Source organism: Diabrotica virgifera, chromosome 4 (genome assembly GCF_917563875.1).
Source record: "Diabrotica virgifera virgifera chromosome 4, PGI_DIABVI_V3a".
NCBI classification, from domain to species: Eukaryota; Metazoa; Arthropoda; class Insecta; order Coleoptera; family Chrysomelidae; genus Diabrotica; species Diabrotica virgifera.
Genome location: NC_065446.1, coordinates 56857487 through 56871431, shown reverse-complemented (window position 1 = coordinate 56871431; position 13945 = coordinate 56857487). Strand labels below are relative to the sequence as shown.

Here is a 13945-nt window from a genome sequence, read left to right as displayed (position 1 = left end):
TGCACAATGTAACGTACCATATGATCGTAAATAAGTTTGGGAACCTAATATATTAATAAACAAATATGTTATATAAAAAAACCAAAAGTAAGCTAAATCTAAAAAAAAATAATTAATAACATAGTGCATTAAACCAAAAGTCTGAAATATAGACCACAATAGTTACTTAAAGTCACCACACTAATTGTTCCCAAACGAATACTTTCATCGAACAAATTCAATACAAAGTTCAACGCTGCAATGAGCACACGGAGAGTGCTAACTGTCCTATCCGTAGATGCAGATGTGAAGACGACAGAAAATGGAGCTGGAATCCAGCTTGCTTGCTCCCCCAAGTGACTAGTGGTTGGGAATTTTCCTACCTCTCAAATGGCATTTAGAGGCCTAGGTTTTCACGGGAGTGGCTACAAAAAACATAATTCCCGTTTATTTTAATTTCCCACTGTACGACAAATTAACGAAAGGAAAAAAGAAAAACTCGGAAAGTGTTTTTAGGATAGATAGTAACGTAAAAAAGGCCATTAGTTAGGCACAAAAAATTACTGAATACATGACAAATTATGACCTTCAAGAATTTATGTGATATTTCTAATTACAGACATGGATTTGGGATTTAAATACCGAATAACTATGATTTCTTTAAAATAATTATAGGATATTTCTTAATGATGGAATAATTCAAAGATAAAAGATATCGATAAATAGCTAAAAATTAGAGTTAGGATTTTCTCTGAAAGATTTTATAATAATTAAAGATAACTACTAAATTCGCTGAATAAATTTACACATAAGATTTAATTGGAAAAATTATATAGGTCACCATGAAACAGAGTAACAACAGATTGTTATAAAAAATTAATATAAAAATTGTAGTTACCATGAGACTCGATGATGTTATATAGAAAACCCCATTGGATGGAAATACTAATAGCTTTGGTGATCCATAGTTCGGAATTCACATTTTCTGAAACTAGGTATTACCCTGGACTTGACCTAAATTTGTCCCATGCCACTTCGAACAATTCCCAACTAAAAGTGCAAGCTCCCGTTCTTTGCGTCTGTCACAAGGACGACCTGAGAACACGATGTAATATTTACCGCTACCAACCCACGAAACTAACAGGTAGTTTTAAGTGTTTTGAGGTATGGCGTATATTACAACTCAACCAGTGATACCACCCATAATTAGGTGTGGCATCGTTGCAAGAAATTTTAAATATAAAAGATAATAATTAGAAATGGTTAATTACGCGAAAATTAGAGAAATTAATTAAGAGATCAAGAGAAAATAATTATAAAAATAATTAAAGAGCTAATTTCGTAACGTGAACCGTTACAATGTCTAAAAATCAATAAACAAAATATTTAATGATAGATTGAATTTATATGAGCTAGACAAAATGTGTTTCATTGCAAAAATTTGGTCTATTACCGATCTGTGTGCTCCAAAACCCGCTTGATATACTCCTAGACAATTTTCAACTTTTGTTTTAATTTTATTTCTAATTAATAAGGTCAGAATCTTATATACTGTATCTTGTAGAGCTATTCCCCTGTAATTTCTACATTCTGTAACGTCTCCTTTTTGATGTACAGGACATAGGATAGCTTCTTTCCACTGATTGGGTATTTTTACTTTAATCCACACTTCACAATATTAACTCAGTGATTTCTTCTTGAAGCTCTTCGCCACCGTCTTTTAAAAACTCTGCAATGATACCGTTTTCTCCCGGTGCATTGTTTTTGGATAGCTTTTAGTAGTAACTTTAGCACATGTAACATCAAGCTAATGGGGCGGTAGTTGCCGCATTCTCTTGCGTTTTTCTTTTTGGGGAGACAAATAAAGATCGACGATAACCAGTCTTTCGGTTATACGTATGAGCTATAAATGTTGTTCAATAGTGTCACTAATGTACTTTTCATCTATAACTATTAGTATTTCGATTGGAAGCATATCAGATCCAGTGTTTGGCCACTCTTCATTGTTTTTAATGCTTCTTTTGTAATATCTGGACCTATTGCTTCTGAACTAAGGTCTATATTATGTTCCAGGTCCCCTCTTTTACTATCGAACAATTCGAACAGTTCGTCGATGTATTCTGCCGAGCATTGTACTTTCTCATCTGTCTTTATTATAGTAATCCCATGTGTATCCAGAAGTGCACCAGTGAGATCTTGTTTTCTTAGTCCTGCCATTTCTTTAACTTTCTTTATATCGAATATCTCGTCATTAGGGATTTTTGAATTCCCTCTTGTTTTCTTCGCTTTAGCATCCATCTGGCTTGCAAATTTTAGAAGCCATGGAGGGGTTTCAAAGAAAATGGACCAATAAGTTTTCAATTTAAAAATCTTTTAGTAATATTTTAATATTTTTAAATATTAATAATAATGCGATTAGAATTGAAAACTATTTCATCTTTCAATTGCAAGATGACGCTAGTCACCTAGTCCATTCACGTCAGTTGCGGTGTGGGGGATAAACTCTTGGTATTGATCACCTGATGTATGGAGAAGCAGGCCTACGTTCTCTCCGATGAGACTCCAATAAGAGTCGAAAATCGTCGATTCAGAGGGCTGGACTGCTCTCCGTATTTTAAGTGAAAAATAAGATTGTTTTGCCTTCGCATTGCAACTGAATAAAAATGGAATTTTTATTTTATTTTTATATTGGTCGTTACTTCTTTTAGTAACTTAGGTCCATTTTCTGTTGGAATTTACCAGCTGAACAGACGGGGTCGTGAATTGTAAGTTTTTTGAATTCCCTCTTGTCTTCTTCGCTTCAGGATCCATCTGGCTTGCAAATTTTAGAAGCCATGGATGTGTTACCAAGAAAATAGACCAATAAGTTTTCAATTTAATAGTTATTTATGATATAAGTGTTAAAAGTACACGTTTAAGGCATGCATGTGAAAGTTTGCAGAATGAGCGATAGCGAGTTCTGCAATTCACATGAGTGCCTTAAAAATGTACTTTTTAACACGCATATCATACAATATTTTTTCCACAAACGTAACTACAGGACAATATCTACAAAAACTTTTACTTGAACTTGACTGACATTCCATTTTTATATTTTTTTGACATTTCATCAAAATTTCCTATACGGTCAATACAAATTGCAGTGCCATAAAAATGTTAAAGCGCTAGTGCCTTAAAGTAGCATTTTTAACGCTCGAATGGAGTGCTAAAAATTGCATTTTTAACACGGTTGTAGAAAAAATATTTTAGTAATATTTTAATATTTTTAAATATTAATAATAATGCTATTAGGATTGAAAACTATTTCATCTTTCATCATATTTATTTCTATTCGATTATGGCTGTCCTTTCTACCGGAATAATATATTTTGGTTTCATCTGTTGAGGAATAACCTAAGTTGGGTCACCTGGCTTCACTGATACCAAGTACATCAATATTCAACCTGTTCATTTCTTAAATAATATTATTTATCTTACCAAGCTGAAACATGCTCTGAACATTCCAGGTTCCAATTTCACTGTTAGATAGTCTTATTTTTTCCGTTCTTCTAATTCGCTGATTATGCATTCATTATTCGCATGTCCTGAGAATCCTTGATTTTTCCTCCCCTATCCGATCTTGAATATAATGGTTTCCCCTTACCTTCTACAACTGTATGCCGTTGATTAAGATTTTGCCCTAAAAGGGTGCCCTACCATCACAGCTTTTTAGAATCTGTCCGCCGTAGAAAAAAATGTTTTAAGCAAGAAATGTAGCTGAGATAATTCTGATGAACAAAAATGTTTATTAGCACTTTTTGTGTAGAATGAACGGTTCTCTCAGGAACAATGCTTGAAACGACCTGCGATTTTGAATGTCAGATTCGCGCGCGAAATAAATTTTTTAATTAAAATTTGTATCAACCATACCGTAAAAATTCGATATCTTTTGATTAGGGTGTGCTCTCGACATAAATCAAAATGCGTTTTAAAGGAGACGAGTTTAGCTTTCGTATACAATGTTTGCATTTTGTCACAAATGAAGTGAATTTCTATAGAACTGTTAAATAAATAAACGTAGAGGATTTTTGCCATTTTTACGATTTTCATGAGATCAATAAGGCTTGTCACGCACGTGGAGCTAAACTATAATATATATTATAGATTTATTCGCGCAGCATGCCCCGAAAGTATCCTGAACTTATCCAGGATACGTTCAGGGCATGCTGCGCGAATAAATCTATAATTAGCAGAGAACGGCAGTTCTCGCCAGTGGCGTACACCTACACCACCTACACGCGACACTATATATACACGAAATTTTCGATTTTCTAAATCGAACTGAATTGAAAATTGGGCCAACTCCCATCATAAAGTTCAGGAAAAGACTCACCCATTCGTATATCAACCATCCATTTTGGTCCAAGGGTGTGGATTTTACGGCATGTATTTAGGGTCTGTTTTTCGTTCTCGTCCCCATGACTCCCAAAAACTTCGAAAATTTAACTCCGACCTTTACGGCTTCTAATAGTACTGATCAGTACCTCTACAACGCATGTCTAATTTTGAAAATCGGTTATACCGTTCAAAAGTTACTGAGCTCAGAAATATGAGTCAATTTTTATTTAAAAAAGGGAAAATGTATGTATGTATGTGTGTGAAAAAGTTAAACCGATCTGAATTTTTTTTCTGTGTTTGAAGAGGGGGTGAGGGCCGATTCAGAACCGGTGTAGTTTGTGAGTTTTGACTAACCATAAGCCAGCTATAGGACTTGGTAGGTACAAATCGGCATATTGTTTGGCGGTATATATCTTCGGTTCAAGAAGAGACAGGAGAACAATAAATATACCAAATCAATAGCGTTGAGCTAAGATTTCAAATGCTGACACTGTCAGGATCAGACATACACACGGCTCAGTATAACCGAAAAACTGAAAAACTAAACTTTGAAAATTTTGGTTTTTCGACAATTACTCAAAATTTCAACCTACGAATTACACCAATAACTGAGCGTTTGTAGAAGGACTCTAGACGAATCTAACGGTGTATACCTTATATCCGGGAAAATTCGAATTTTTAAGGTATAGGTTTCATAAGTATGATCAAATCTATTTCTTATGGGAAAAACGGTTTTTCAAGCTCAATAATTCCTGTAATAGCTTCAGTTATCATACTTGACCTTAGATGTATAAGATACTACTTGTCAATACGTTTCAAACTCATGTTTAGTGAACAAAATCGGTTAAGCCGTTTAGAAGTTATTAAGCTACTAAAAGTATAATCCAATTAACGATTATTCCGTAAATGGTTTATGTAGTTGTAGTGGTTACGACGCTAATTTGATCTGGCAACGGGCAATCCGAGATCATTTACCGGCCATCCCAATATTTTTTTCAATCTGTTTCGAAAAGAAAAAAATCTAGTGTACATTCGATGGACACTAGATCATCTGGGAGATAATGCGACAAAGGCGACCATTTATAAAGCTTAACGTGTAATCGAGAAACATTGCATTCAACTTTCTACATTTAATTTATAAATAACTTTGAAAAACTCCTGATACAAGAATAAAAAACCGCTAAACGCCGTAAAAATGAGTGCCGCATACAATATTCCAGCTACAAAAGGTCTGATATGAATATTACGTGGCGCGAAAATGTATTTTCATTTTGAAGCAAAACAAAATTCTCGTTTTATTTTAAAAGATTTTTTCATAATATTTGCTAAATTTGAAGTAAACGCTCCACAAAAGAGTTTAAAAATTCAAACTGTATCAAAGTTACTCTTTTGTGGCGCGTTTTACTCCAAATTGGGCAAATATTATGAAAAAATCTTTTAAAATAAAACTAGAATTTTGTTTTGCATCAAAATAAAAATACATTTTCGCGCCACGTAATATTCATATCAGACCTTTTGTAGCTGGAATATTGGATGCGCCACTCATTTTTACGGCGTTTAGCGGTTTTTTATTCTTGTATATATTATAGTTTAGCTCCCCGTGCGTGACAAGCTTAAAATAGATCACTTTTTTGACCAGTTGCTACAGAATTTCCATTGTTAGAGCGTAACATTCAAAACATATAAGGTGAAATTTTAATTTTGATTTTTGACAACAACTATGAGGCATTTGAAATATGCCTCGAAAACGCTGAATTTAAACTTTCACATTACAAACGATCTCACGTCACGGAAAATGCTTCCGAGCAGACGGCATTGGGTGGAGTTTATAGTTGAAGTTGTGTAGTTTCGAAAAACGTACTTGGCCAATTGAAAAGAAGCAGTTTTTAAATGTTTTAGATCATTTGTAAGATGAAAGTTTAAGTTCAGAGTTTTTTAGGGAGATTTCAAATGATGCATATTTGTTACAAAACTCAAAATCGTAATGAATATTAGGCTCTAACAAAGGAAATTCCTTAGTGACCGGTCAAGTGATAAATCTTATTGACCTCATGAGAATCGTAAAAAAAATGGAAAAAAATCTCGCAGTATCTATTTATTCTATTTCACAGATTTATAGAAAACTTTTTTTACGGCGTACAGATTCATGGTTAATCGATATCCCCCACTCATACGGGGGGTTTTAGTGGGAAGCCCGCAGGGAGGAGTATCAAACCGTTTGCAGCTTATTTGGGGTCAGAAAATTGATATTCTCAACAAAATTTAGTTTGTTAGTATGATTTTTAGAGGTTCACAGTTCAGAGGCAATTTGGTCTCTGACGACTGTACTATAATGATGTTCACATAATTTAATCGATTTGTTTTAATACTGCAGATTTCAAATTAAAGGTTATAGGTGTTTGATTGTTTATATATGCATATACAGGGTGGTGAATCGGAAAACGGGCCATAGGAAACTCAATGTAAAATTTTAAACTGTTGAATTCCTGCTTCCCTAATTATGTTACATCAAAAGTCATAAGAAGTTATTTGTAGAGGATTGAAATCTGTATTAAAAACAGAAGTTACAATTATTCTATGATTTAAACACATTCCAAAATTTTGAAAAATATAATGTATTTACCGCAGTAGGTATGTGTGGGCATGTTAAGCCACACGTTACTATTTAATTGACAGTGAACACACTATTGACTGAAGAAAATATCTTTATTATTAATACTTTCTCCTTAACTGAGGGTATCTGATCAACTTTATTGTGTTTTAAACAATAAATGATACAATAAATAAAGAAATTTACAGTTCAAATTGTTAATATAATAAATTCATTGTCACCGAATGCAATCTTATACACATTATTGCACTGTATGTGGCGTAACTTTGGCGTATTTATCTGAAAATTGTATTATATTTTTACAAAGTTTTGAATAATTATTGTTCGTAGAACAATATTAACAGTTGTTTTCAATACAGATTTCAATTCTACACAAATAGTTTCTTATGACTTGATGTAAAATAATTAGGGAAGCAGGAATTCAACAGTTTAGAATTTTACATTGAGTTTCCTATGGCCCGTGTTCCAATTCACCACCCGATATAGATGAATGAAGTAAAAGACAGACGTACTCTCAATCACTTATTGTAACTTCCGACGACCGGTTTCGCTCTCTACAGTATGCAGAGCATCTTCAGGTCAGCGCTTTCAAGTCACTAAATGATTCGGCTACAAGGAGCAGGAGCAGGGAGCTACTTCCTGAGTAGGTATTCAATAACATGATATCTTGCTCAAGTTATGCTAACGGGATATGTTGGAATAGACGGAGAATGTTGTCACCACCCTCAAGAATTTCCATAAACTTGTTAACCTTTACAACATTCTCCGTCTATTCCAACATATCCCGTTAGCATAACTTGAGCAAGATATCATGTTATTGAATACTCAGGAAGTAGCTCCTTGTAGCCGAATCATTTAGTGACTTGTAACCGTTGACCTGAAGATGCTTTGCATACTGTAGAGAGCGAAACCGGTCGTCGGAGTTACAATAAATGATTGAGAGTACGTTTGTCTTTTACTACATTCAAAATGAACTCTCACATGCAACCCATTCAACATATTATATAGATATAAATTGCATTATTTTTTCTTTATACAGTTGAGTCCGCGAATCTTTACCCTTGCGTCATCATTTAAAGCATGCGAAATAAGTCGGAAATTGAAATTTATTAAACGCAACAGCAAGTCACTTACTGTCACTTGCTGTTGCGTTTAGTAAATTTCAATTTCCGACTTATCATCGACTTATTTCGTATGCCATAAATGATGACGCACGGGTAAAGATTCGCGGACTCAACTGTAATAAATGTGATACACTTACTATTTACTCGAATATGTTTCCAATATGACAGCACCGCCAAACTGTTGAAAATATAGACTAAATAATTTCGAAAGACCAGCTATAACTAGCGACCGGATTAAAACTATCCTCATTTACTACCCCAAATTCCTATGCGTCACATATTAGAGGGAGACACTTTTCACTCCTAACTTCTGCCCATTAGGTCAGCAGACGTCTGTCAGTGGCCTTCATCAGTGGCACCCCGAGACGGAAATATACGAAAGGCCTCACGTGCTTGTAACGTCACCCGGCAGCCCCGAACGAAGTCAAGACACATCTCGCCAGACGCTGGCACCGAGTATTGGGGGTCGGATCCAAGTGCGAGTGGAGTTCGACCCCTCGGCGTTGCAGTTGTTAGTCACCATCGTCTGCGCCGCTGGACTGACTCCTAGATCTCCCCAACAGCCGAGGAATCCCTATTGTAAGTTGTTTTTGTTGCCAGATCGGTCGGAGAAGAGTAAAAAGAGGACGAGAACTCTGGGTGGTGAGTATTTTCATGTTTATTACAATATTTGTAGTTGCCAAGTTTTTTCCTTTGTGCCAGTTTTAAAATATTAAAGAGAAAATATTGTTAGCATATTAAACGCTTGGATGCTTGACGCATTTTAAAAAAAAATCCAGTTAAGAGAATATATTTTGATCCCTATTTTTCTTTCATTTCAATTGAATAATACTGTGATGATAGTTATATATTATATAGCCTAGCTATATTTATGGAACCCTCTTTAAAGTTAAATATATTATTTTAGTGCAATATTTTTGTAGTTGCCAAGTTCTTTCTTTTGTGCCAGTTTTAAAATATTAAAGAGAAAATATTGTTAGCATATGAAATGCTTGGATGCTGGATGCATTTCTGAAAAAAGTTTCCCAGTTAAAGAGAATACGGGCTCTCTTTTTATTTCATTTCAGTTAATTAATACTGTGATGATAGCTAATATACTAAGCTAATTTAGCTATATTTATGGAACCCTCTTTTAAAGTTAAATATAATTTAAAAAATTATATTGTATTACAATATTTTTGTAGTTGTCAAGTTTTTTCTTTTGTGTCAGTTTGATAATATTAAAGAAAAAATATTGTTAGCATATTAAATGCTTGGATGCTTGACGCCTTTTTAAAAAACTTTTCCAGTTAAGAAAATGTGGTCTCTGTTTTTCTTTCATTTCAGTTGAGTAATACTGTGATGATAGTTAATATACTATAGCTTGTGTAGCTATATTTATGGAACCCTCTTTTAAAGTTAAATATGATTTAAAAAATATATTGTATTGCAAAATTTATTACAATATTTTTGTAGTTGCCAAGTTTTTTCTTTTGTTCCTGTTTTAAAATATTAAAGAGGAAATATTTTTAGCACATTAAATGCTTGGATGCTTGACGCATTTCTAAAAAAGTTTTCCAGTTTAGAGAATATGATCTCTCTTTTTCTTTCATTTCAGTTGAGTAATAATGTGATGATAGTTAATATACCTACTATACTTAGCTGGTTTAGCTATAATTATGGAACCCTCTTTTAAAGTTAAATAAGATTTAAAAAAATAGACTTATTGCAATATTTATTACAATAGTTTTGTAGTCGCTAAATGTTTTGCTTTGTGCCAGTTTTAAAATATTAAATAGAAAATATTGTTAGCATATTAAATCCTTGGATGCTTGACGCCTTTCCAAAAAAAAGTTTTCCAGTTAAGAGAATATTATGATCCCTTTCTTTCCTTTTTAATTTAGTAATAATGTGATGATAGTTAATATACTATAGCTAGTTTAGCCACATTTTCGGAACCCTCTTTTAAAGTTAAATATGATTAAAAAAAATATATTTATCGCAATATTTATTACAATATTTTTGTAGTTGCCAAGTTTTTCTGTTGTGCCAGTTTTAAAATATTAAAAAGAAAATATTGTTAGTATTTTAAATTATCGGATGCTTGACGCATTTCTAAAAAAAGTTTTCCAGTTAAAAGAATATGCATGATCTGTATTTTTCTTTCATTTCAATTTCAGTAATAATTAATAATGTGATGGTAGTTGATAAACTATAGCTACTTTAGCTATATTTACGGAACCTGCCATTAAAATTAAAACTGATTTAAAAAAAAATTATGTTATATTCTTTTATTTATTTATTTATTTTTTGTATTATAATGCTATGTCAAAAAATATAAAATTATTATTTATTGGTTGCAGTATTTCTCTTCTGAGTAGTGCCTTTTTCTTCGTTTAATTTTAATGTCAAAGTTACTAAGGTAGGCTGCTAATCTATGTTGTGTAGGATGGTATGATGAATTGTGTATAGTTGTGTCAGTATGGGTAGGTTTATGAAATACGAAGAACTCATGTTTGTTTTGCAGTCTGGTAATTTTTAAATCTAGAAAATTTATGGACTGATTCTGTTTTGTACCAGAATCTTGTTATGTAGCATATTTTGGAAATACGTTATATACCAAGACACTTTAAAGTCAGAACTTGGACCGTTGAAAACCAAACAAGAACCCTGAAAACCAACAGAGGAGATATATCAGACACATGGAATCATGGATCAACGCCAGGAACTTTTCACCAAGCCCCTGAGGAAATGACTAACCATATATAAAAAAAGTGAGCTTCCATAAACGCGACAACTATAGAACTATCTCCCTTATCTCACATACCACTAAATAATGCTACGCATAATAATTAATGAGAGACTGAAAACTTTCCTATAAAGAGAAATACCCCAAGAGCAAACTGGATTTACCAATGGTAGAGGTACTCGAGAACACCATCTAAACCCAAGTAATAAAAAAATGTAGGGAATTCAATATACCACTATACATTTGCTTTATAGATTATCGCAAAAGCGTTCGTCAGGGTCAAATGGCAATACTTATGACAGATACTAAAAGAAGTCGGCGTACCACAACACTTAATTTTGCTGTTAACTGAATTATACGAACACATTTCTGGAACAGTTAAAGTAATTGACACACTCTCAAACTAATTTCGTCCAGAACACGGTGTCAGACAAGGATGTATACTCTCTCAACAATTATTTAACATACACAATAATAATAATGGGGAACTACTTATTAACTTTTGCTCTCAGAACGAATTTCGAATAAACAATACGTTCTTCAGACACAAAGATCAACAAAAATATACATTCCAAAATACAAGAGGACACAGATCCGTTATTGATTATATATTGACAAACAGAAACATCCACCACTCTCAAGTACTAGACATACGATGTTTAAGTGCAGCTAATATTGGAAGCGATCACAACCTAGTACTTGGAAAAATCAGAATAGAGCTACAAAGAAACAGGAAAGAAGACCCTGTTGAATGTGAGACAAGAATAAAGGTAGAACAGCTACGAGACTTGTCAACACGAGATCTATACCAGAGAAGATTGCAAAAAGTACTGAATGAAAACTACATTACACCGGATGAAGACATAGAAGAAAGTTGGAGGAAGATCAGAGATAATATCAAAATGGCAGCAACGGAAGCACTTGGAGAACGTAAGATAAGTAAACATATACGAAAGAAAAGGAGAACTCCATGGTTCTGTGAAGAAATAAAAATAAAATGCCAAGAAAAAAAGAAAATCTACCTAGAATACAAGTCCAAAAGAACGAGACAAACATATGAAGAATATAAAAGAGTACGAAATGAATTAAACTCAATAGTAAGAAGGAAGAAAACAGAACATTGGGAAGCATTTTCAAAAGAGATGGAGCACGACTTTTATGGGATGCAAAGGGAAATGTGGAAAATGATAAGAGGTCAAAGAGCAGAGATGAAGGAATTGATAGAAGTAAAACATATTGATACAAATACATGGACAACTTACCTAAAAAACCTTTATCAAACAGCTAATCACCAAGAACTGGAAACACCACGATTAGAATCGGATGAGAAAACAGAAATTAAAGAGGAAGATATAAAGAACGCCTTAAAAAAGATGAAAAATCGAAAAGCTCCTGGGAAAGATGGAATAGCTAATGAACTTTTAAAGTACGGAGGAGATAGACTTCACGAAGAACTGAATATCCTTATAAGTAAAATAATAAATACAGGAAGAATTCCAGAAGAATGGAGAACCACTCAAATGATAGCGTTATTTAAGAAAGGTGATAGGGCAGACCCCAGTAACTATAGAGGGATAAATTTACTGAGCACTATACTGAAACTCACAACAAAAATACTTATGGAGAAAATAATGGCGTGCATAAATATATCGGATGAACAACAAGGATTTAGAAGTGGAAGATCATGTAACGATGCAGTTTTTGTGATAAGGCAAATAGCGGAGAAATCATTAGAATATAACAAACCAGCCTTTTTCTGTTTCATAGACCTAGAGAAAGCGTTTGATAGAATCCAATTAAAAGATGTGATACACCTTCTATATGAGAAAAATTTATCACTGGATATCATAAAACTGATAGAAAACATATATGTAAGAAATAAAATAGAGATGAAAGTCAATGGAATAATAACAGAACCCATAGAAACAAACACAGGAATCCGGCAAGGAGATTCACTAAGCCCTCTACTGTTTAACATAATATTGGATGCAATAATAAAACAAGTGAAGAAAAAAAGAGGGTACAAAATGGGCAATAGAGAGATAAAAATACTCTGTTACGCTGATGACACCGTGTTAGTAGCAGAGTGCGAAGACGACCTACAAAGATTATTGCACGAGTTCAACATTAACGCAAAAGAAATGAATATGAAAATATCAGTCCAAAAAACAAAAAGCTTAGTAATTGCCAAAGAACCAATAAGATGCAAATTGGAGTTAGACAATCAAATTATACAACAAGTAATGACTTTCAAATATCTGGGAATTAATCTATCAGCCGACAACAATATCGAAGAAGAGGTAAAAGACCAAATAATTAAAGCCAGTAGAACGGCCGGATGCCTAAACGACACAATTTGGAAAAACAAACACCTAAGATTGGAAACAAAGGCCCGAATATATAAGTCAGTTATTAGGCCAGTTATGACTTACACGGCCGAAACAAGACCAGATACAAGCAAAACACGAAGACATCTGGAAACCAACGAAATGAAGATCTTAAGAAGGATTGCTGGAAAAGGACTACAGGATAGGGTAAGAAGTGAGGAAATCAGACGCATATGTGGAGTAGACAATATAAATACCTGGGTAAAGAACAGAAAAGAAGAGTGGAATGAGCACATAAGCAGGATGTCTGAATCAAGGATAGTAAGAATAGCCAGGGACAAGTCACCGTTAGGCAGGAGAAGTATAGGACGCCCAAGGAAAAGATGGAATGACAACTTAGGGGCAGAATGAAAGGCACCGTTGAAGAAAAACAGGCAGTACTGCCTATATAAAAGAAGAAGAAGAAGAAGAATAATAATAATAATAATAATAGAGTTTATTTGTAGCAATTAGTACATAATAATAAACCCAAGTTCTCTCTGAAGTTGTTAGTCACATGGACTACAACTTGTGCGTGAGGGTTAAATTTTGATTATAAAAATTTATTATACATCGGGAGCATATTATGAGAAGAGTGCTTGAAGGATAGAAAAATGGCATTTCAATAAATGGTCGAAAAATAAACCACCTAGCTTTTACATATGACACAGCTCTTCTTGCAAATAGTCAAGAAGAGGTAATTGATCTCATACGACTAGTTGACAATGAAAGTCAGTGAAACATATTAAAGGCAAAGATC

General features: G+C 33.6%; 1 protein-coding gene across 1 annotated transcript in view; it reads left to right on the top strand.

The window, feature by feature from the left end:
- The window catches only part of LOC114331790 (regulating synaptic membrane exocytosis protein 2), a 421091-nt gene that overhangs the window by 246330 nt on the left and 160816 nt on the right, over positions 1–13945 (top strand). Inside the window, exon 8 of the mRNA XM_050648222.1 lies at positions 8413–8733. Within this exon, the coding sequence (XP_050504179.1) occupies positions 8413–8733 (321 nt within the window). The remainder of the gene's footprint in view (positions 1–8412; positions 8734–13945) is intronic.